At 47.5% G+C, this 23,388-nt stretch overlaps 1 protein-coding gene across 6 annotated transcripts in view; it reads left to right on the forward strand.

Annotated features, from left to right (window-relative positions):
• The window catches only part of LOC144722070 (uncharacterized), a 49,570-nt gene extending 26,226 nt beyond the window's left edge, over positions 1–23,344 (forward strand). For all 6 annotated transcript variants that reach the window (XM_078600179.1, XM_078600178.1, XM_078600181.1 and 3 more), the window contains 9 exons: positions 7,410–7,562; positions 8,008–8,142; positions 8,710–8,871; positions 10,939–11,028; positions 16,105–16,188; positions 17,969–18,093; positions 19,432–19,540; positions 20,994–21,157; positions 21,659–23,344. In XM_078600179.1, coding sequence (XP_078456305.1) covers positions 7,410–7,562; positions 8,008–8,142; positions 8,710–8,871; positions 10,939–11,028; positions 16,105–16,188; positions 17,969–18,093; positions 19,432–19,540; positions 20,994–21,157; positions 21,659–21,782 — 1,146 coding nt within the window. In that variant the 3' untranslated portion in view covers positions 21,783–23,344. The remainder of the gene's footprint in view (positions 1–7,409; positions 7,563–8,007; positions 8,143–8,709; positions 8,872–10,938; positions 11,029–16,104; positions 16,189–17,968; positions 18,094–19,431; positions 19,541–20,993; positions 21,158–21,658) is intronic.
• Positions 23,345–23,388: the final 44 nt, after the last annotated feature.

Consider the following 23,388-nt stretch of genomic DNA (forward strand, 5'->3'; position numbering starts at 1 on the left):
GAGCTACATAGCTCAGTGGTGGGCCCTTACCTGGTAAAATAAAACAAAATTGTTTAGTTAAAAAATCGTTTAATCAAACTCCAGTGTATCTCACTCGCACTCTACAGGATGGTCTAGATGTCTTGTGACCCCCCCCAATTTAATTATCTAAAACTTAACGTTTTTTTAAAGAAAGGTTTATTTAAAACATAAATTAATGTGCAATAGAAAATAAAGGGTAGGGGTTCCTTAATTGGGGGGGGGTGTCACAAGACAACTGGATCACCCTGTCCATCTGACTCGGTTAACGCTACGCGCTAATGCTGCTGTATTGGCTTACTGCCGGAATACAGTAAGCCTTTACATACCAGGTAACGCTTGCATTTAATACATTTCCTGGACTCTTTGAGTTCTCACCTGGTTAACCAAAATAAAACTTAACAAATTCGTGCTCTCCGATCCATCAAAAGCGTTTCTGCAGTAGGCTGCTCTGAATGAGGAACACGAACGACTCCCACTCCAGGACGTGTCACCATGTTCAGCCTAAATCTTGCTGTACGTCCTAGCTCATCACCTGGAATGTTGTTAGCGTGTTTGCAAGCGCCCAACCTAGAGTCATATTCCACGTGAAATAGGTTACAAACATAGGAACTGTACGTCATTCTACTGTATCACCCTCTTCTTCCAGACAAAAAAAACCCCACCTACCCCCATCATCCTCTCTTGAGCTTCTCCCTTCAAGCTCCTGCCAAACCCAATCCCCCACCCACCCACCCACTCATCCACGCGAGACCCATTCAACCTCTCCCACCAAATAAAAACCTGCCTTTCCCGCTCAGTGTGTCTATTCTTATCCTCCGGCTCAAACTCAACCACCACCTCCCCCCACCTTGTTTTTTGATTACCACACTTTCGTTTGGCAACAGCAAAGGAGAGACCTTGGAACGGCTACGGTCTTCTTTGTCTGTCGGTGGATTCGCTGCATCTCGCTCGCTCGCTCGCTGGTCACCTGTCTTATGCTTCTGCGCCTAGGTTCCGTGTTCACCGATTACAGGTATTGTGTATCACGCACACGCGCGCGTCTGTGTGCGCGCGTCTGTGTGTGCGCGTGCGTGTTGTTTTTTGTCGTCTTCGCTTCGTTCATAAGTCACGAGCTCCAGGCAGTTTTGTTTTTTTGGAACGCCGAGTCTGCAATTGGGTTATTTTTTTGGTCGTACGTTTGTCTCCGGCGTTGAAGACAAAGACGGACGCCAGGTAAGATGGTACAGCCGGCAAAGTGGAGTTGTCACAATGTAAAGCCAGGTGAGCAGAGTCTGCCGTAGGGGTGCTGGCGTGTCTGTGAACGTTAGTTCGTGCCAGTGTCAAGGTGCCCGCCAGGAGGGGGGCGGTACAGGAAATTTAGACTCCCAACTCTTCCATCTGTGTGGGATCGAGTGTTGCCCCCTCGCACGCGTGAGTCCCCCCCCCCACATGTAAATGATCATTTATTGGCTAAAACCATCTCTTATATGGAGGACTGCAGAGCTTGGGAAATTGTTGGTGCCAGCTCATCGCTCGCACTTCTCAGTCGTTCTCTCTCTCTCTCACTTCGAGAGCGAGAGAGAGAGCGCTGTGTGCGTTATAAGTTTAAATAGTTTTATTATTATCGCAGGATCGTGAGAGATGGCGGCAGCCTGGAGAGGCTTTTATCCGGCAGTGGCTTGACCTTGGCTGATGATGATGACCTTTAGATTATAAATGTAGAATTCCCTTTTGTTACAGTTTGACCAAATTGTAAATGAGCCCTATTGGTGGAAGTTATATATCACAGTGATGCTTTTGGTGGAAATAATTAATGGGCTGTCTTGTAGTGCCCTCATGTCGAGAATCATACCAGCAGCCTTACGTCACGATAAACAAAGAATGAGTTTACACATACAGGATTACACATGCAACCACAGGAATATTGATGCTGTGATTATACATACCTGCGACCTTTGTTGACATAATCATTATACTGTATAATAACCAATTTATATGAGCAATGGGAAATTATTGAAGACCTTAAGAAAGAAGGGTGCAAAGTTGGATTAAAAATTATAATTACGAAACAAGTTAAATAACTAACTCCCCTATTGTTGGAAGGAAATAACTGGAGTGTGAATATTGATTTGATCATGAAAAGCAACATGAATATGCCTAAATATATATTTTGCTATCATTAAATATTTCCATTTTTGACATATGGATCAGAAACATGCGCAAAAAAGTACACAAAGAAGCGTGGAGAGATGCATGCTGAGTATTGCACTCTAAAGATAAATTAGGATCATAAACACAAAATACATGTAAGGATTTGTTGTGATTTATTTTATACCTACGTGGCTTTACCGGAAAAACTTCAAAAGAAAGCTGTCTGGTGTGGACCAATCAGTTTCAAGGACAATGCATGTATTATCAGTGTGTTTTTTGTTTGCATTCTGACCACAAGCATTGTGGTTAATGCAGACATGATTCATTGTAAAAGGTTTCAGTTTGGTGTTTTAACATCTTAACAGCTGATGTACATGTAAGGATATCACGCGGTGTTGGGTGTAACGAAAAATAAGTGGGCATGAAGGGAAGATGGCCATTGGGTGAGACGTGTGAAAGGATGACAGCCAAAGGAGAGAACATTCCAGAGAGGATAACCACCACAGATATGGAGCGATAGAGATCGGCTCGGGTGGATTACGGCGGCATCGTAACATTGCGAGGGGTGGCAGTGGCGTGGGAAGGCTTATTTTCAGCGTTAGAGTGATCATGACCGTTGATTTTGTTAGTGGTTATCAATATGCAACTGTCGTGAGTAATTGGTCTAGATTGTAACAATGTTATATTAGGAAAAGTCTATGCGTTTAACTAAAACAAATAAACAAACATTTTTGGACCATCTAAAATGTTGGGGGTTGAACTTTTGTATCTTTGATCTTTGGCCTATGAGAGTTTGTGTTCAGATGTTTTTAAAGTTTTTGAACTCGAACATTGATATCATGTTTTTATCGCTCTTAAACCAAAACTATTTTAATTTGGCCTCCCAAAAATTACAGCCCCTACACAACTATGAGTAAGTCGCCTAAAAAGCGAAAGAGTGTCACATGTATTCAGCCTGTGTTTATCACGAGAAAAATCCCCAAATTAACATTTTCAAGTTTAGTCCCCCACTCCCCCAAATTGGTGGGGAGGTAAATATTGTGCACCGTTTTTGTTTTTGAACCTATGACAATTTTTGTACAGTTCTGCCCGTTAATCACTTTGCACGGCGGTGTCGTGACAGTGAGCTGTATTGTGCAGTGTGTTACGTGATAACCCGCATTAATAAGAGATGCCAGCAAATGTGAAAGAGGGCATTTCAACAGGTGCTCAGATCGTGAACATAATACTTTATACTGCACAGTAAATCCTAGACTGCAATTTCACCTGGCAAGATCAAAGCATGCACTTGTCACCTTGTAAGGGGCAATGCTTGCTACCTTGTTAACAAGCAGTCCAATCCATTGCTGTACTGTACTCTTCTGCAACTTCTATGCTCCACATCTTGATTAACTCCCACTGACCAGCATGGCGATGTCTCGTCACATGCCCCCTACTCTCTGCATGGGCATGGCAAAGGGGGAAACTGACTGATCTGTTAGTGGATGGAGTAATGTGTGTGTAGAGATATTCTCTAGAATACGCCAGGTCTGCTGACGTTCAAATGAGTTCTGATTCCATTTTCTCGGGTAGTTTTGGCAGTACAGAGTCAGTCGTGGAAAGTCCACATTCCTATGGCAGGGACTAGAGGCTATTTATTTTGTTGTAGGACGACGTTCATCGACTCCAAATGCTGCTGATGTTGATTGACGATTGACGACTTTTGCCAGATGAGAACCCATTGGGACTCCAGGAGGGGAGGGGGGGTGTCTCTTTCGCGACGGTCACTTGGGTCAACAATAGGGCTGAACCATTTGGGGAAAATATCTAATTGCGATTTTTCTGACATATTACGATTTGATTTGCGATTACATTTTGTAAAAGTCAAGCTTCAGTTCAATATTCAATGTGTAATAGATTTAAAACATGTGATGGAGCATTACCACGTGATACCATCAACATATGAACTGCTCTATATATTCTAATGCAAGGATGAGAACTTAAACGATATGAATTGTTTCCAACATGTATTTAAAAAAAATTAAAATAGAACAATCAAACACAGAACAATTTTTAAGTTAAATAAATAAAGTTATAATAATAACAATAAATAAAACAATTCCAATAAGAAAGTAACAGTACTTTTCAAATCGCAAAAAATCGCAGCCTTTACGATTTGCTAATCACATTGTTTCAAATTACGATTTCGATTTGAAATCGATTAATCGTTCAGCCCCAGTCAACAAGTAGCCGTAGCGGAACGAAGGGGGGCTGAGAGTTGACCCTCTCCAGGGTTTGAACCCGTACGTTTTTTTGTTGTTGCTGGCGGGGGCAGTGTTTGGTAAAAAAAAAGGGCTTCCAGCTACGAATGGTTCCCAGCTGCGAATCCGCCCACGGGCAGCAGAACGACGCGATCAGGGACAACTGCGGAATCCTGCAGCGGGAATGCAGTACGCCCTGTACTGTACGCTCGTAGAGCCAAGTGATTGCGAGACCTCCGCTTCGTCCGCTGTGTACTTATTGTTTGGTGCTTTGTCTATGATGTGATCATCATTTGCATGATTCACTTGCGTACTCGGTGTTGCATTAGCTGCGTACACTTTTGTAAAGCTAATAATGTCCGTGACCACAAGCAATAAATTGTGAGGTGTCTTTAACTGAAGCATGTGGATTTGTTTCTTTTACCAACACATGAGTCAGGGTCAATAATTTTTTTAAATATTTGCACTAATTCTAATTTAGACAGTACGGATTGTGGTTTTACATTTACCTTCATTTTCCTGTCGGGAATCAAACCCAGGCCCTTCTCGCTGTGAGGCACGAGTGTTACCCACTTGTGCACACCCCACCACCCTCAGTGCTAGCTAATCCAAGACGAACCCGACTTGGAAGGTCACCGAGGCAGTAATTGCTTCACTATTAACGCTGCTTTCCATCGCTAATGCCCGCTCAAGGTATTTGCCGTGACGGTTGCGAGCCTCGAACTGAGTGTTCGCAAGGGATTACGGCTGCACATTGACCTCCAGCACGATTAACGGGATCCCAGTTTTCCGAGAGGCCACGCGATTTGGGTGCATCCAAGACACTCTAAAAAGAAAAGGAACCGTCGGACCAGTCCACACCTATCTGGGAAACTTTTGAAATCCCATGGCGATTCATCCACCTGGTTGGGAAAGAGTTCAGAGGCTGTACGTGGACGTCCCTTTTGTCAACCCACCACTGGATGAGGGCCTTACCATGCCGCGCGAGTCATTGGGGTCATTTTCTCCATACTTCACCACACCGGTCAGCCTCGGTTGCTGAAGCTGCGGAGCATAGATCTGGGAGCATAGAAGAATGGTTTAACGAAAGGATTTTATTGCACTACGTCTGCCGACGACTGCCCCATAACCACGGAGCCACCTGTTTGTTCCAGGTGGTCACCTAACCAGGCACTTTCCAGGCTCAACCTGCTTAGCTTGTAACACTGCATTTGTGGATGTACACCACTGCATGGTGCGGTGTGCCGGTTCCTAAAAAGGATAACAACTGGAACCTCGTGATACCTCGGGGCTCTCGGCAAGCTTCTCGTTTTACCGATGTCCGTTTGTTTCAAAGCTGTACACACTGGCGACTATTAGAAAACGGTATTTTTTTTTACGTAACGTGGAAATTCATTTATAATCATTTTAAGTGGCCAGGAGAGAAGAAAAAACTGTTACGGCTGGGACCAAAAGGTTCGACTGGGTTGTTTGTGATGCGGACATTTATTGTTAGCGTTCTGATACAACAACAGGAAACAACAACAACAACAACAAAAACGTCAGTTGCCAGTGAGGATATGAAACGTAGTTGCTAATGGTCTATTTTTCACACTGAACAAATGTGGGCCATACTTCCACATTAGCTGAGGGGGGGGCAGGGACCCCAGTGCAAGGCTCCCTTGTGTCCAGAATTGGCTGTCCCTCCTCTCCCAATCTTTCTGCAGAATCAGATACGCCCCCCCGCCCCCCCATGATAATTGGACGTGAGAACAATGCCGAACAAGGCCAACGTTGTTTGGACGTGAAATCCAATAACCTTTTGACATTACAGATTCCCAGGACCATTCGTCGGAAGAGACCTCCGGTTGTGTGGCAGTGCCCCATAAACGACAAATTCATTTTTATTCGAGGAGTGCAGAAGCAACGTGCGCTTGCTGAAAGGTCCCGCAAGAGAGCCGGGGTTGCTTGCACGTGTCATCTGCAATCGCTCGTTGCATTGTTTTGTCTTTAAACGCCTTCCCCTCCGCGCCCTGTCTACCTCCTGCAAGCGAGGCTCAGTCCTCATTCGCGCGAGCAACGTTGCTGTGTCGAGCACATCTTTGGCAAGCGCCGTTGGGGCAGAGGGATTAAGCGCGTTAATAAATAAAACGGGGTTTTATTAAAATTTTAACAAAGAGAACGTTATACTCAATCAACTTAAGCGGCGTTTGTGGTCTATGGCAGTAACCAGATTATTAGACATGTAACGATGCATTGGATAATTTATTAAAATTGATCATCATAATACGCGCAATCGTATTTTGTAAAAATTAATTATATTTTGTATTCGTGTCTTATGCAATAGGTTCGCATTACCTCTGTAAGCACTACAGGCACTAATCACCTCAGTATTAATTTTAAAAATATTAATATTCATGAACCGGATTGAAACCAAGGCATTGAATCAGGAAGGGGTGAATCATTCCATGCCCACCGGTTATGAGGCAAGAGCTGTCCACCCACCCTGGGTTACCCGGCTGTGTCGATTTATCATCCTACATCCTGCTCATGAGACCGAGGTGAAGTTGAAACCACAGAAATCGCATCGATCTGTGAGCACCCGTTGTCCAAGGAATTCGGTGTTATTAAAATTTACCGAATTACGTACACCCCATATTTGAAATATACCGTATACACACAAAGACAAAGGTATCCCATATAGCCTATAATAGACGTTGGAGCAGGTGCTGTTAGCGAGCACCTATGAAGGCCGGCACGGCACACAAGGGGGTGGGTGGCCAGTGGTGATGTTTACACACCGCACCAGAAACTCGTTTGAGGCTGAGTCGACCTAGCGAAGGCCCAGGACCGGTTCATATTATCGTCACCGGTGTTGCGCGTGAGCGGCGATTCGAACTCGGGTCACCGGGTTCACAGCGCATCGCGCTAACCGCTACACCGCCGCTCCCCACACACACACACGCAAATATTGAACACAGTTGGCTCGCACTAACGTTGACCGCTCGTCTGGCGTCGGCGCGTCTGTGCGGTGCGAAGGGAGCGCTGGAGCGGCTGTCTGAGGGCCGCCTCGGCGTGGAGGGGCGGCTCCGCGAAGCCGAGCGGGCCGCCGCCACGCTGCGGCGGGACAAGGAGGAGCTGGAGCAGCGGGGGCGCCAGCAGCAGCACGCCATCGAGCGGCTGCACCGCGAGGTGGGCAGCCGTGAGAGACATTGCTGGGACTCGCCAGCGGGGCGGGGGCCCTCAACGCCAGGGCCCTGAACGCGGGGGGCCCTGAATGCCTGGGCCCTGAACGCATGGGGCCCTGAACGCCTGGGGCCCTGAACGCCTGGGGCCCTGAACGCATTCGTATGCACATTCGCGTTTGCGGCGCTTAACCGGGTGAATTCGACCTTAAGTAAGTCCCTGGTGCAGTGTGTAAACATTGGCACTGGGGAGGCAAAGGCAGTTGGGCATATTGTTGGCCACACTCGCCCGCTCATGGTGCTCGCAGACAGCACGTGCCCCAGCAGCCAGTGCAGGCTACGGCGTCATGATATCTGTGCTTGCGCGTGTGCGTGCTTGTAAGTGTGAGCGCGAGCGCGTGCGCGTGTGTAACACGTGGTTCCTGCTGGCGGCGGTGGGTGGCGGTGCGTAGCTGCAGGCAGCGCGGCAGGAGGTGTCTCGAGCCTCGGGCTCGGCGGAGCTCGCGGGGTCGCGCGGCGGGAGCGGGGACGGGCCCGGGTCGGAGATGGAGCGAGCGCTGCAGCAAAAATCCAGGCTCCAGGAGATGGTGAGTGTGCACCACCAAGTGCGCGCGTGGAGGGGAGTGCACCGAGAGCACGTGCCAGTGCCAGGGCTTCGGCCTGTTTGGCCGCTTTGGTCCGCGGTGGTGGCGGCACTGAGTTTTCTAGATTGAAAACTCATTTCTTTAGAACTGCTTTTTGTGTTCAGTTTGTTGTCCTTCCCCAGCACACCTCCGATTAGCATGATTGTCTACGTACGGTACGAAAGAAGTTCAACGTGCATACAACTGCTGGGCCGGGAGATCAAACCGGCGACTTCCGGATTGCAAGTCAAGTGTGCCAACCATTTACGCCGCGGCAGCGTCCCTGCGTTTGTCAAATCACCGATTTTTATATCCGCTGCTGAATGGGGGCCTCCTCATTCACTGTGTGACAATGGGGTTATTTTATCAGGCAAGCAAACCAGGGGCAAAGGCCCCCCCCCCCCCCCAGAGAACTGCAGGAATGAGCGGGAGGGAAACGTCGATTGCGACGGCATCGCCTGCGTTCGTATCTCCTGAACCCTCGAGTTGTAACGTTGTGCGGGGTTGGGGGGGGCTGTCCGGTGGGTCCAGGTGGAGAACCTCACCGTGGAGTTGGAGGACCAGACGGCCGAGCGGGAGACGCTGGCGCTGCAGACTCGCCGGCTGGAGCGACGCGTCGGGGAGCTGGAGGCTGAGCTGGAAACCGCCATGGCGGAGCGTGACGCCACGTTCAAGCAGCACAAGCAGCTGGAGGTGACCCGCCGCCGAGTGAGCGGCCCCTGGGGGCGAGCCGCCCCGGGAGCCTCGCTCCGTTCCCCGTGTCATTATTGTTGTTGTTGTTACCGTTATCACCGCCGCGCAGGGTTTCGCAGTCGCGCCGTACAACGCCCTCCGAGGCGTTTTTGGGTTGTGTCGCGTGTTGTTCGGTCGGCATGGTGTCCGACGTTCCGGTCCACGTGCTGGGCAGCTTCTTCAGGAACTGAGCTGAGCAGCTCGTGTTCTCCCTCTCGTGCCGAACAACACCTGAAACTGGAGCGCTTCTTTGATCGTTCACTTTTTCATTCCATCCGCTTAACATTCTTTTTGTGTGTTTTGCACGGTTGATACAGTGAGCAGCGTGCAATATTATATACATACAAAAAAGATTACGTGCCAACCCTACTAATAATGATTGTAATTTACAGCCTTTTGTCAGTCCACTGCTGGATCAAGGCCTCTCCCCATACCTTATCAGCCATGGGTTGTTTTTTTTGCCATATTTCACCACGCTGGTTGGGGAGCGGCGGGCCCAGTTCGTGTATCACTCGCCACTGATGTTAGCCATGGCTACGAATCAAACTCGAGCCACCAGGTTGGATAGCGCAGTGTGCGGCTTACTGTAGCACTGTCTCTGCCCCCACCTCTCAACCCTCCGAATGTCTGATGCCAATTTGACTTACAATGTTGGCACACAATGACCCGCCCTTGTGAGTGATGCTAATGGGATTTATTGGATCCACAAGTAGAGTAAACAGATGGGAACATTGCGCCCACACTGAAGGCACACGTGGTTGTTGTTGTTGTTCCCGGAGCACATTATCATCGGGGTGTTGATGCTATAGGGTGGCTTTCGGGTCGGCGTGCGGTTGCTTGAAAGTCATCCGTGTACTGAGAAACAACGCGTTGCTTCAATGTTTCAGTCGCCCAAAGTAGTTGGATCAAAATGTTTTTTTTTTAATTCTTCTTCTTCGTATGAACTTGGATCGGCGTTCGACTCGAGGGCTCTCACATTGCCTCCTGCCTAATCGCCGATGCAACGTGCACCAAATAGTTGAAACCGAACGCTCACAGTTCACAGCCCCTTGCCAGTGCGCTGCAGAATGAAGGTCCCCTCGACTCGCCGTCGGTCATGAGGCTCGTTCGGCCATTCCTCGCCACACTCGTACGGCTGGGTGGGTGACGGTGGTTGCCCAAGAGCAATGCGGGTGTCACTTGCCACTGGATGTTAGCCTTAGGCGGGAATCGAACTCTCGATCGCCGCGTTCATTAATCCGCGCGCTAACCACCGTACCAGCGCTCCGTGCTAAACAAGTCGTTGCCGACACGCACATGCAGAAATCCTGGTGCAGATTCGGCAACGCAGCACCCACGCGTGGCGCGAGTTGTTTTTTTTAATATCCCGTGAGACAACGTTTGCTCGCACGTTGTGCAACCGATTTTTGACACCCGAAGATCGCATCGCTCTGCGCTGAAACAGAAGAGCGCTGAAAGGCGCGCATTTTTTGTGGCACGCGACAGCCGCGTGCATCACCTTCGACGGAGGAGGTGTCAAAATTTAATTTCGCGGATTGCACCGGGCAGTTGTATAGAGGCGGTTGTCATGAGGCGGTCATCCCTGGTCAGTCCACTGCTGGAAAAAGGAAAAATATATTATTGGCAACGTTTCGGGCAATGAGCCTTCTTCATAGCACATTGCGTTTTACGTGCTATGAAGGAGGGCCCTAGGCTTCTCCCTGCACTGACCAGTGTGGGGAATTAACATAAACCCCGTGACCCACACACACGATCGAGCAGTGGACCGACAACAGGGTTGCGTATTTGCTACGAGGATGCTCCTTTTGCAGTTACGTGAAGATATTGGTCCCTCGGCTGTGAAGGGCCCCTGCCTCAGACATGTAGAAGTTCCACCACGACTGGCTCGGGGCTTTAAACAGACATTTGCAACATCCCTCAATTGATCGCACGGAGCAACGGTGTCTTTTCACGTCGAAATCTTAGACTGAAAAACAAAAGCATTCTGCATTTTTATTGCGCTTTTAAGAACGACTCTGCTCTTGACAGGATCGCAACAAGGAGCTGCAGATGGAGTATGCCGAGCAGTGTGAGAACCTGGACCTCATGATGAAAAAGGTGAATCGCCTTCGTGAGCAGGTAACTCGCCACGGCGCTTCACCAGTGCCGACACACGCGCACACACACACACACAGAGGGGAAACCGCTGCACTGCATCGCCAACCGTGACCGAATTGCATTTGCCGGTCAACGAGAAGAGTCCGTTGCACAGTCAAGATCGTAGAGCCACATGGGCTCGCATCGTGGTGCACGGTTATGGTCGATCGGCAGGTCACGCGCGTGGCGGGGTAAAGTTGTGAGCACTGCCGCCTCTTCCGAGAAGTCTGGACAACGTGCAAGAGGAGGCCCGAACACCCGTGAGTTAGTGGGACTACCTCTTGAGGGTTCTGTCGGCAAGCGATTCCAAGCCCGCACTGTTACCTGTCAGAGTGCATGCCTGTGTCTAGAGTGCCGCGGTGGCGAGATGTTATTTACCTCGCCTGGTATACAGGAGGTTGAAGTTTGTATGTTCTCCCCGTGGACGCGTGCATTTTTCTCCGGGTCCTCCGGCTTTTCCCTCCACATTTAGCAACGTGCTTTTTGAGTATTTGACTGCAATAAAATTCCACATGACAAGCCACTTTGTTGAGCTAGCATTTGTTGCCAGATCGCTTCTGAAAAAGAGTTACATAGCGCAGTGGGTCTTACGTGGCAAAATAAAAAATGTTTAGTTTAGTTTATGTATCATGCTGCATGCTATAGACCAACAACTTGGACGTGGTGGTATTGATGGATTGCACAGAGCTATCAGGCTTACAAGAGACACCCACTGTAATATTAGCTGCGTGAAGGTTTAGCGTTATCACCCTGCGTCAGTGAGCATTCCCTCACGCACTTCAGTTTCATCTCGCTTACAAAAGCACTCGAGATTCCCCAAGGTGTTGAGACTCTTGAGCACAAAGAGAGTCACAAGCCTCCTGAGTCTCCTGGGTATGGATCATTTCAAAAACGGGTTGGATCTCCCGCAGCCAGATCTTTTCTGGACCACACATCGATCCATAACTTTCCCACTTATAGCAGGGCCCAAAGACATAAATGTAATTTTTAGCAGTCGTCTTCATGAAAAAGACGACCCCTTGTGTTGCGATCGAAACGTCGTAGTTTTTTGTTATTTTCTATGAACTTATCTTCGTGAAAGACCCAAAAATATGAATTCCTGCAGTCACGAAAGCTTTAAGTCAAGATTCATGAGGAAATTGTTTCCCTTCCCCTGCACCTCCGATTAGCGCGGTTGGCAACGTGCAGAGCGAAAGAAGTTTCAACGTACATACGTGCATAAAGCCCAGTGAGTATAAAACGTTAACAGTGAAGTCTGGCTCACGCTAAGCAAGGCTTTAACAACTGCTGTTGTCAATCATCAATCAATCTAACATTTATAATGCGTCATTATCAGCAGTAAGTTGCGACGGAAGCGCGGATGGCACGGAAGAAAATTTAAATGAATTAAACTCGGGCAGCCCAATGTAACATGGCATTTATAACAAACAATTACCGCTCACGAGAAATAGCCCAAAGCATTTGTGTTGGGTTCATCGCTTATGCCGGTGTAATGCTTAATGTTCATCATCACTTAAGCCCTGTGAGAATTAGCGGTCATGTTTATGAGTCAAATAAATTCCGAAATGTTTTTTTTGACTTATTGTAATTAAAATAAAGTATAATATAAATCAGTGAATATGACAGTGGGGTCATTTAAAAATACGATGTAGTATGCCGATGGCCATTTTTATAAGGTTTAAAAATGTCAAATAAAAAACGTGGGGAATGATCTGTAGAGCCTAAGAAGCACTGAACCGATGTACAAAGTTGTTAGAACACTGACGGATGATCACTTTATAATAGATTAAATCTCGTTAAACTAAGCATCCGCATCTGAAATCTGTTAAATTAAAATAAATAACCCACTCCCCCCTCCCCGCCATGGTAGCTAGAATAAAATTTCTTTTTTTAACTGCACATTTTGTAACTTTACAACCCACTGAGCAATTTACACATGTGTCTTACTTGCAGAGAGTGCCATCGTTCTTAGAGTTGGGTGTGGGTTTTATCCAAAGTACAACTTAAAAAATAATTATCCATGTCTTTTAAACAAGAAGGTTATATTATCAAACCAGATGTTCACACTTTGCACTTCCTAATGAGGCACAATTGAAAGTGTTAACCGTATTTATTTGGCTTTTTCGTGATGAAGCGGTTATTTTTCACGTGTTATTTTCGTCATTTACCACGCTTGCTTGAGGTTACCGTTGGCATTTCAAGTTGTCGCGCTCATAATCATCATGAACAATATCGTCATCCATAATCCAGGCCCACTGCTGCTTGAAGGCCTGCCCAAGCCACCACAGTCTCTCGTGGCCTTCCGACGCAACAATCCAACTAGCAGATACAACACGAGCTCCTCCGATTAGGGCGGTTCGCTACGTACGGTGCGAAAGAAGTTCAATATACATCTGTCCTTCCCCCACCCCACACCTCCGATAAGTGCGGTTGGCTAAGTACGGTGCGAAAGAAGTTCAACCTCCATACATGTGTACATACGTGCGAGCTGATTCCCTTGCTCCCATCGCTACGGTGATTGTGCTCTCGGGCGTGTGTTCACTTTTGGCTGCCACTCCATTACTTGTGCAAACCTGTCCTGGCCAAGCCCACTCGCGTTTGATAACATTCAATATGTTTCGATTTAAAGCTTTCGTGACTGCAGGGATTCATCTTCTTGGTTCTTTCGGTAAAGTCACGTAGAAGTCACGTAGAATCGTGAGAATTATTTTATTATGTTTTATTTTTATTATTTTATTATTTCCATTCTACGTGACTTTACCGAAAGAACCAAGAAGAATATTCAATATGGTCAACACGTAGATTAGATTTTAATCAGAGTCAGAAGCTTTATCAGAATATCTATTTATACTGGAAGAATCTGATGCTCTTTTTCAAGGATGTCCAGCAGGGGCGAGTCAGAACGTGACAACAACAAACAGTGCAAAAACACGATTAAAAGTTCAAAGTATATAAAAAACATCTACAAATGAAAGTAAACTATTTTTGTCTGACCAGGTAAAGCCCACTGAGCTATTAGCTTCTTTTTCAGAAGCGACCTGACCACAAATGATAGCTCAACGAAGTGGCTTATCATGTGGAAATTTATAGCAGCAAATAATCGAAATAATTTTGACGCATGTTTCTAAATTTGGAGGGAAAAACCGGAGGACCTGGAGAAAAAAATCCACGCAACCACGGGGAGAACATGCAAACTCCAAATATACAGGCGTTTGGGTCGGGATCGAACCCACGACCTCCTCCATACCAGGCGAGGTAGTTAACATCTGGCCACCCCGGGACCCCACACACATTCTGCCCAGCGAATCGACACCAAAAAGTCTACACATGAATTGGCAGGAATGAGATTTCCAGAAAACCAAAATGTGTGTACTGCACACATGAATTGGGCTGCACAAAGTTCAAAAGTTCTAATTCCAGCCATAGTCCATAATGCAGCAGGGGTGAGTGAAAACGGTGAACCCACCTGGTTAGGCAGCACCACCTGGTGGGAATCCAACGGTGAGTGTCCTTGCAGGCAAAAGATCCTCGCCACGTTTAATGGTAATTCAGTTTTATATCGGGTCCTTCGTGCCAATTGCATCTCACAACGCTGTACCAATAATTATATGGGTTGGCCACATACGGTGCGAAAGAAGTTCAACATACGTACTTACATATTCATAATCACAATTTATGTATGCATGCATGTCGAAATTCTCTCGCGCTTCACATAGCCAACCGGCTAAAACCTATCCAAAAGTTATCACAGCAGAGGTACTGAAAATCACGCCTGGCAAAAAAGGTCCAGCTAGCAGCTCCCCACACCACCAAGAGCCATCGGTCCACCAAATGATATCACAGAATAATAATATCATATTTACACGATTGGTTCAGAAACTGTTAGCCGTGACCGGAAATCAAATCCAGGTCACTGGATTCAGAATGCAGTGCACGGTGGCTAGGAGATGTTAACTACCTCGCCTGATATACAGGAGGTCGTGGGTTTGATCCTGACCCTGACGCCTGCTGCTGTATATTTGGAGTTTGCGTGTCTCTCCCTCTCTCTCATCATCATCACGGTGGCTAGGAGATGTTTGCGTGTTCTTCCTCCAGGTCTGCCAGTTTTTCCCTCCACATTTAGAAACATGCGTTTCCGGTATTTGGCTGCTATACATTTCCACATGACAAGCCACTTCGTTGAGCTATCATTTGTGGCCAGGTCGCTTCTGAAAAGAGCTACATAGCTCAGTGGGCCTTAGCTGGTGAAATAAAAAAAGTTTAGTTTTAGTTGAAATTACTACGCCAGCCCACCACCACATAGATACACGCATTATGAGTAGCATTGTTCTAGCTTTTATGTTTTATTTAATTATTCATCACTCTTGCAGTGTTTGTGGTTCCAATTATCTTGAGTGAACAATAATGTAAAGTTATTCACGTCATAATTTTTCATCGCAAGGTTGACTTTTAGGGAGCGTAAACATTTATATTTCTCGGCAGCGCATAACTATAATTGCGGTATTATCTTTTGTCTTGTGCATGGTACATTACTACGCTATTAAATTATAATTATCATCATTAATTTAAGCCAAATGTGACCCCGGTGGATAGCATTCAAGTATTACTGTGTTTTTTTAATGCTTTAAAACCTTTTACGTGACATCTCCATTCAGCTGTACACAACTCACCTCCTATTGAGGCGAAATAATCATTGAATCATGGGAAGGGATGGACAGCGGGTAACGAACTTGCCTGGCTGTTGTCTAAAGCGCCACCGCTCTCCGATGTGGTTTTAGGCTGTCCTACGTGTTGATGTCCGACTTTTTTCTGGCTGAAAAACCTACACAGTAGCCAAAACACTATATCTCAACCCACCCAAAGTTCTCGTAATTACCAATAATTAGAAAATTAGACCGCACGCAACTGACAGTTGCTAATCGCGTGAAGCTATACCGTTGGGGGTGGGGTGGGGGGGGTTTGCTGAAAACTTCCGAGGTAGAGAAGCACCTGGTCTACAGCTCACCTGGGGTCGTGTCTAATGAGGTGCCCATTTCCCGCGCCGGTGTGTGCGAGCAGAAGGACGAGCTGCGCGCGGAGCTGGAGCAGAAGTGCGTGGACATTGAAAGCCTGAAGAACGACAACGCGGCGCTGGAGAGACAGGTGACTTGTCCCACTCAGCCGATGCCTCCAGACACACGCCTAGCCCTCGAGAGATCACTGCAGAGCGTTGCGTTCTCTCTAAACCTGCCCTAAGCTTAACCCGAACTCTCTAAACCTACCCTAACCTTAACCCGAACTCTCTAAACCTACCCTAACCTTTACCCGAACTCTTACCTGCTCCCATTGTTTGATGGTTTGGCTAACCGTCGAAAAAAAGACAGTCACTGTATCGCGCGCTTTCAGATGCACTTCTGCGGCCGTCTGGAATGACCTTGCTTCTGATATTAGGAAGCCACTGGATTTTTGCACTTTTAGATCTAGATTGAAAACGAATTTCTTTTAGAACTGCTTTTTGTGTTTAGTTTGTTATCCTTCCCCCACACCTCCGCTTGGCACAGGTTGGCTACGTACGGTGCGAAAGAAGTTCAACATACGTACATACATACGCATAACAATAACCATAGGGAGATCACTAAAAGATTCCTAAATCTACCACAACTATTAACAATAAACCTACCATAACCCTAACCGTAACTCGAATCGTAGCTCTAACCCTCGCCCATAACTCTAAACAGATGGTGAGATAGCTACACAGCACTGCAAGTCTACTAAGTCTACTGCAACTCTCACGACAAACTTACCGTAACCCAAACCAGAACTCGAACCGGAGCTCTAAACCTACCCGGCTCCACAACTCTAAACATAATACACGCATGCGGCTCCGGGCCAGTACTACAACTTGGCGGACACTCGGAGGGTTGTACTTAGCAGACATTATTAATGAATGAGGATTAAATAATGTATTAATAATGTATGAATTTCTGTGCGTATGCATAGTTGATTTAGATAATTTTTTTAAATAATCTCCGTGCGTTGTGAGTTTGCGTGCGTGCGCGCGCGCGCGTGTGATATACACAAGCTTTCACAGGTGCTACTCGCTAACAGCACTTGCCCCAAGAGCCTGTTAAAGGCTACACGAGGGATCTCTGTCTTTTTGATACACGAGCACTTTTGTGTGCTGGTTTTCCAGTAAGAGGGGGTCAAGTAGAGTTGAGTTGCGCTGCATTGTGGGGTTCCCACCACCTAGGCTCAATTCCTGGCCGTGCACATCGCTGGCAGTCCATGTCCGAGCCAGCGCCGTGTATGTTTACAAAGGTTAAAATTAGAAGTAGTCGTGGTGTTTGTAAAGTTTTCTTCTCCGTTGGCAGGCCTGAGCCAGTGGTGGAAATTCCAGAGTCTCTCCGCGAGAGACAGCCTATTGTTGACTCGCACATCAAAACATTGTGACTCAGAAATCGAGATGTGTAAGTAGGTCTTACTGGATAAGACTTTCGAATATTTTAAATACGCAACCGACGTAGTTCATACTTTGAATGGCAGTCGGCGCATAACGTACACATGCCGTCAATTTTGTGAGTGCACAGCTGCATAAGAGGCTCCGCATGCCCTGTGGGTTGCAAGGGTCATTTCACCATACTTCACCGTGTTGTACAGTGTGCGTTGGTGAAGGCAAGGAGCATAGACGGGGTCGGAGGGGGGGGGGGGCGGTTATAGTACAGCACAACAATGGATTTCGATGCACCGCCCTCTGCAGCCCACTGCTACCCCTCTGCGGCAGCCTATAACACCCGGTATGCACGGTAGCCAGCCATCCACGCACTGCCCAGGCTCCTGAGACGGGAGCGACGTCGGCCGCCTTTGCGAGCGATTAGCTCCGAGGCTTTGATGAAGCACGACGCTTGAGTGGGGGGGCGGTTGTTTGTCTTCACCCCGTCCTCAGAATGATGACCTGCGGGGCCGGGTGTCCGAGCTCGAGAGCCTGGGCAGTCGGGACCAAGGGGCGCTCCTCTCCGAGCTGGAGGGACGCTTGCGTACCCTGGAGGCTCACCTGGAGGCCACCGAGAGGTACCTCTCTCTCTCTGTCCACGCGCACCTTGAACACGGCGCCATACACACAACAATGATAATTTAGTTTTATAAAGCGCCCTTAAACAATCGTTCTCAGGGCGCTATGCATGAAAAGGCGGAAATAGTTTAACTGCAACTAAGGAGAGGAGAGGTGAGGATGCCGTTTAAAAATAAGTCGAGAGATAGAAAGCCATTTCACACGGATACATTTTCAGTCGAGATTTGAATTTTGTAAAATGTCACCCCCAAGTGTGAAGCCTAGAGACCGTGATGACAGTGAGCAATGCACAATCTGAGGATCTTAATGATCCTGATGGAAGAATATCGGTGCAGGGATGAGCAAGTCCATTTAAGGTCTTGAATACCAGCAAGAGAGTCTTCCAAATGAATACAAGGGACAAGAGCACAGGTTTCAAAGTTTATAAAATGGCTAAATTCATATGGAGTTTAGCCACCTTTTAGAGCACGTATGCAGTAAAAAAAAAATCACCATTATTCATCTGCTCTTCCTGTTATCTGTGTCCCTCAATCGATCCAGCGGCAAATCCATCAAAATAATCTGTGCTTACGTCCAGATCGTAATCCGACCGATACTTGACCCAGACGTGGACTCCCACAATTATGCCATTCATCCTGTTATCTCAGCAGAAGGAGGAACCCGGAAGTGGTGGCATATCCATCCTATTATCCACGTTCATCTGCGTGTCTGTGCATGGACAAGAGCAGGGAAATACGCGGATGATGGGATCCGCCAATGCTCGCTCCTCGTGTCTGCATGAGATAAGAGCTGCGTGTTCATTGGTGAAATTAAAACATTTAAGTCCTTTTGGGAGATGGAGGCAACGGGGAATTAAAAGCCACTGGCTCAAGCAAAGGACGCCATGAGACTACAAGGGGTCTTCTTATCTCGGGGAGAAGTAGTTAACATCTCGCCTATCTGACGAGATGTTAACTACCTCGCCTGGTACGCACAAGGTTGTGGGTTCGATTCCAACCCTGACGCCGGTATATTTGGAGTTGGCATGTCTCTCTCCCCGTGGTCGTGTGGATTTTTCTCGGGGTCCTCCGGTTTTTTTCCCCCTCCCCATTTAGAATCAACGTGCGTTTAGATTATTTGGCTGCTATACATTTCCACGTGATGATAAGCCACTTTGGTGAGCTATCATTGGTGATAGCCTGGTCGCTTCTGAAAAAGATCTATCCAGCTCAGCGGGCCTCACTTGGTAAAATAAATAGGCATTGAAGACTATAATCATAAAATAAAGAACATCTGCTTGCGCATGAACAGCAAGGAGATTGTCGATGTTGCCCGAGAGTTCCGCTTGTGCCCCACAGGGAGAAGGAGCGGCTGCAAGCGGAGGGCCGCAGGCTGGAGGAGAACGTGGTGGGCGTGACGAGGCGGCTGGAATCGGAGCGCACGCAAACGAACAGCGAGAGGGAACAGGTGTGCGACGGGCAGAGGTCGCAAACGGGTTTTGATTCCTTACCCGTACCCGTACCCGGCCGCACCAGGGTCGCAAATGGGTACCCGTACCCGTACCCGGCCGGGTACGGGTAGCCGTTCCCTACCCGTACCCGTACCCTACCCGAAATGAGTGACAAACGGCTACTCACCAGTGACTCACGGCCTACACGTACCCGTACCCGGCCGCACCAGGGTCGCAAACGGCTACCCGTACCCGGCCGGGTAGCCGAGTATCGGGTAGGGTACGGGTATCGGGTACCCGGTTGCGACCTCTGGCGACGGGTGACCGGGACACGCCGTGGCAAGTGGAATCGTCGGCACTCTCACAAGGGAGGGGTCGCAGTGAGGCGACGTGAATGATGTGGTCAGCACGCTGAGAGGTGCAGTCCAGAGGTCCCACGGTTCGATTCGATCTTCAGGCGCAACGGTTGGCAAATTGGTGGCAGTAATCTTAAAGCTCTCCCCCCCCCGCCTCCTCTCTCCAGGGGCGCCTTCTTCCCACCCAGCAGTATCAATTTGTACACCACAGTGAGTCGATCGGCAGGTTGCGAGTGGTGGGGTAAAGTGTGGGGACTCCGATGGTTTTTGTCCAAGAAAACATGGACAGGTGGGCCACAAATGCCCTCTTGATTGAGGGGCCTGCTCGTTTTCTCGAGTCGAGCCTCTTCCACCAGCACTCGTGTGAACAAGCAATTCCAGGACTGCACCTTAACCATGGATTTCATGTAATTGATGCTTCTGTTCAATAATCATACAGGGGGTGCTAAGAGAAGGAGATGAATGGATATATTGGCTTGGAAGGCCAGGTTTTTATGGAATATTGAAACTACTTTATAAGATTTTTTTGCTTCTTTCGGTAAAGTCACTTAGAAGGGAAATAATAAAATAATACAAATCAAACATAATGAAATTCTCACGACGTTTCGGCCACATCGCAAGCAGCCGTCCTCAAGTGAAGAACAGGGCTGTCGGAAAGGCCAGGTTTTTATGGAATATTAAACTACGTTATAGGAGTAGAGTGAGGGAGGAGGTGTCATGTCTGCGTTTGTATGGAGTCAGAAAGCTTCTCTTCCACAAAGCAACTAGGAGAGACATTTCTAATTGTTGAATACAGGTGCAAGCAGGGTATAGTAAGCAAAGTCATGGATAGAATTCGGTGGAAATCAGTTGTGAATGTAATCGGCAAGAGGAATGTTAGACGGGTGGGGCAAATGGAGGGCTGGTTCCTGACATTGGCACCGGAGTGGCGCTCAGAGTATCGGCCACTTCGGGGGGAAATCCCGCAAGGGCGAAGCTTGCGGGTCGGTTGTCAACTTGGCAAATGTTTTGTGATCGAGCGTCTAAAGGAGGAAAGCAGCAATGTCGGTGGCGTGCTTCGGTGAGTAGGCCAACACGGTGGCGTCACACCGTTGCGCGTTATCGTTGCCTCCAGGTGAAACAGCAGCTTTGGTCGTTGAGGCAGCAGGGCGAGGAGAGCGAGCGGCAGCTGGAGCACGCGTTGGGCATGAACAAACAGCTGCAGCACGAGCTGAACAAGCAGCGCTCCGCCAACGAGGGACACCTCGTCGAGCTCGGCGCGCTGCGGAAAGATCTGCGGTAGGCCACGCGCTCGTTCTGTGCCCGTTCGCGCACGCCCACCCAACCTGGAGACGACGGGAGATCGTCAACTCGGGCGAAATGGCGCGGAACGGAGGTTTGCAAGGGAGGATGGAGAAATGCACGCTGGGAAAAGGGGAGTGCGCGGGTCAGAGAACAATTGCAAGTTGGAGACATCGTAGCGACTGTTGAGAAGAGCGAGTGGGTTTGGGCAGGACACGTCTCGCTATCAGGGATTGAGCAGATGGATAAAATAGTTCGCCTGCTCAGAGACTTTTGTACTTGATGCTACTTAAATAATCTGTTTAAACCTACAAAATACCCCGCAAAACCTTTGTAATCCTAAAAAACAACAGTCATATGAAGTGCATTCAAGGAACGTCTCTCGCTAAAGAAAACACCGAAGCTGTCACGGGCGCGGTTAACTCGAACCGTTGCTGGGTGACGACGACGAGGACATCGGCGACGATCTCGTAACGTCAAATATCTGTTCCCCAACAGCCAACGGGCAGCCGCGCCGACGACGCGGTCGGGGCAGCCGCTGCGCTCGTCAAGTTTCCCGCCGGAGGCTACCGAAGACCCGTACGCAAACGACGACTCCGACCTTCCGGTTGCCGTCTTCTGATTCGCCAGCAATCGAGCGGCCGAGGAGGGGGGTGGGGGCGGCGGGAGGTCAACACTTATGATGGGTGCATTTTGTATAATTCAAGCTTTGCTGGGTGAGGCATTATATTTTATATAAAATTTGAAAAACTAAAATCAAACGGGTTCGGTGCTGCCAGCTGCTTGACGCACGTCAACGCTTAGCCACCGCATCGCACGCTTCGAAAATGAAATGCGGTCAGGCACACAGTGCTAGCGCTTGACCTGCACTTCACTTCGCTGGCGCCGTGCATAAGCATCGCCCATCGTAACACGCACGCATCGCACGTGCGTCCAAAACGTCCCTCCTCCCGTGTCGAGACGCACGACGTTTTTTGCACGTCCGTGTCACACAACTGCCACGAGTTTCGATTTAAAGCTTTCGTGACTGCAGGGATTCATCTTCTTGGTTCTTTCGGTAAAGTCACGTAGAAGGGAAATAATAAAGTAATAAAAATAAAACGTAATAAAATAATTATCAGGATGGCTGCTTGCGTTGTGGCCGAAACGTCGTGATAATTATTTTATTACGTTTTAATTTTATTATTTCCCTTCTACGTGACTTTACCGAAAGAACCAAGAAGATGACCTGGCACGAGGTTCGTCGCCAGGAGTTTGACTGTGCCGCTGGGTAGCGGTCTCGGGAGTTGAACCCCAGAACGTAGCGAGCCCAACTTTTTAATCGTTTAGAGTTGAGATTCAAGGTGGGGCAGAGTGCGTGATGTCCACACTTGCGTGGCCAACTTTTCCAGTTGATCGGTCCGACTCTTCCTGGGTATGTGCAGGTTGATTGCGATCATCACAGATGGTTGGGCAGAACGTTTTGTGGACATCACACACGGCTTCAGACTCACAATTATGAATGCATTTTTGTAATATGGTAATGAAATACTAACTCTTTAAAAGCAATGATATTATGACTTAAAGCTTTCGTGACTGCAATGATATTCGTTTTTCTTATGAACAGCACATAAACAGTAATTATGAATAAGACTGCCACTGTAATATGTGAAGTGTTTTGAAATTGTATGTGTTATTTAGTTAAACCTTTGACCACAATTTAGGCATTTTATTAACCCATATTTGTTGCACCATCCTCGATAACTCTACAGATTATTTTTTTACGAAAAACAACATTCCTCATTTTACAGTTCAATTTCATTATAATCTGATACAATATCCAGAAATGAAAGGTGAAAAGCTATCTTGCATAATATTTTTAAATTAACAGTTTTGTAACTGATCTTTCATTTTTTTAATATTATAAATTATGACTATAAATGAAGAATTTAGATCAGATATAAACACATCACTGTGCAACTATGTAGGTAGAACAAAAATGTAGTACAGTACTGTATTAAACTTAATGAGAGCTTAATGTGTTTTTTTTTATCTTGAATACAAATGCCGATATTATTTTTAATCTGCTTTTTCTGTTTGAAATATATATTTTGATAAAAAAAATGTTTAATTGCACATTAAAGCGACAACTGTCTGATGTTTAAAATAAAGATGTGTGTTCCTAAACTGCTTGTCAAAAACAAACCCCGTCCACATTGTTTAGATTTCAAGTGAAATATATATATAAT

This window comes from Lampetra planeri, chromosome 13 (assembly GCF_965212315.1).
Source record: "Lampetra planeri chromosome 13, kcLamPlan1.2.h2, whole genome shotgun sequence".
Taxonomy (NCBI): domain Eukaryota; kingdom Metazoa; phylum Chordata; class Hyperoartia; order Petromyzontiformes; family Petromyzontidae; genus Lampetra; species Lampetra planeri.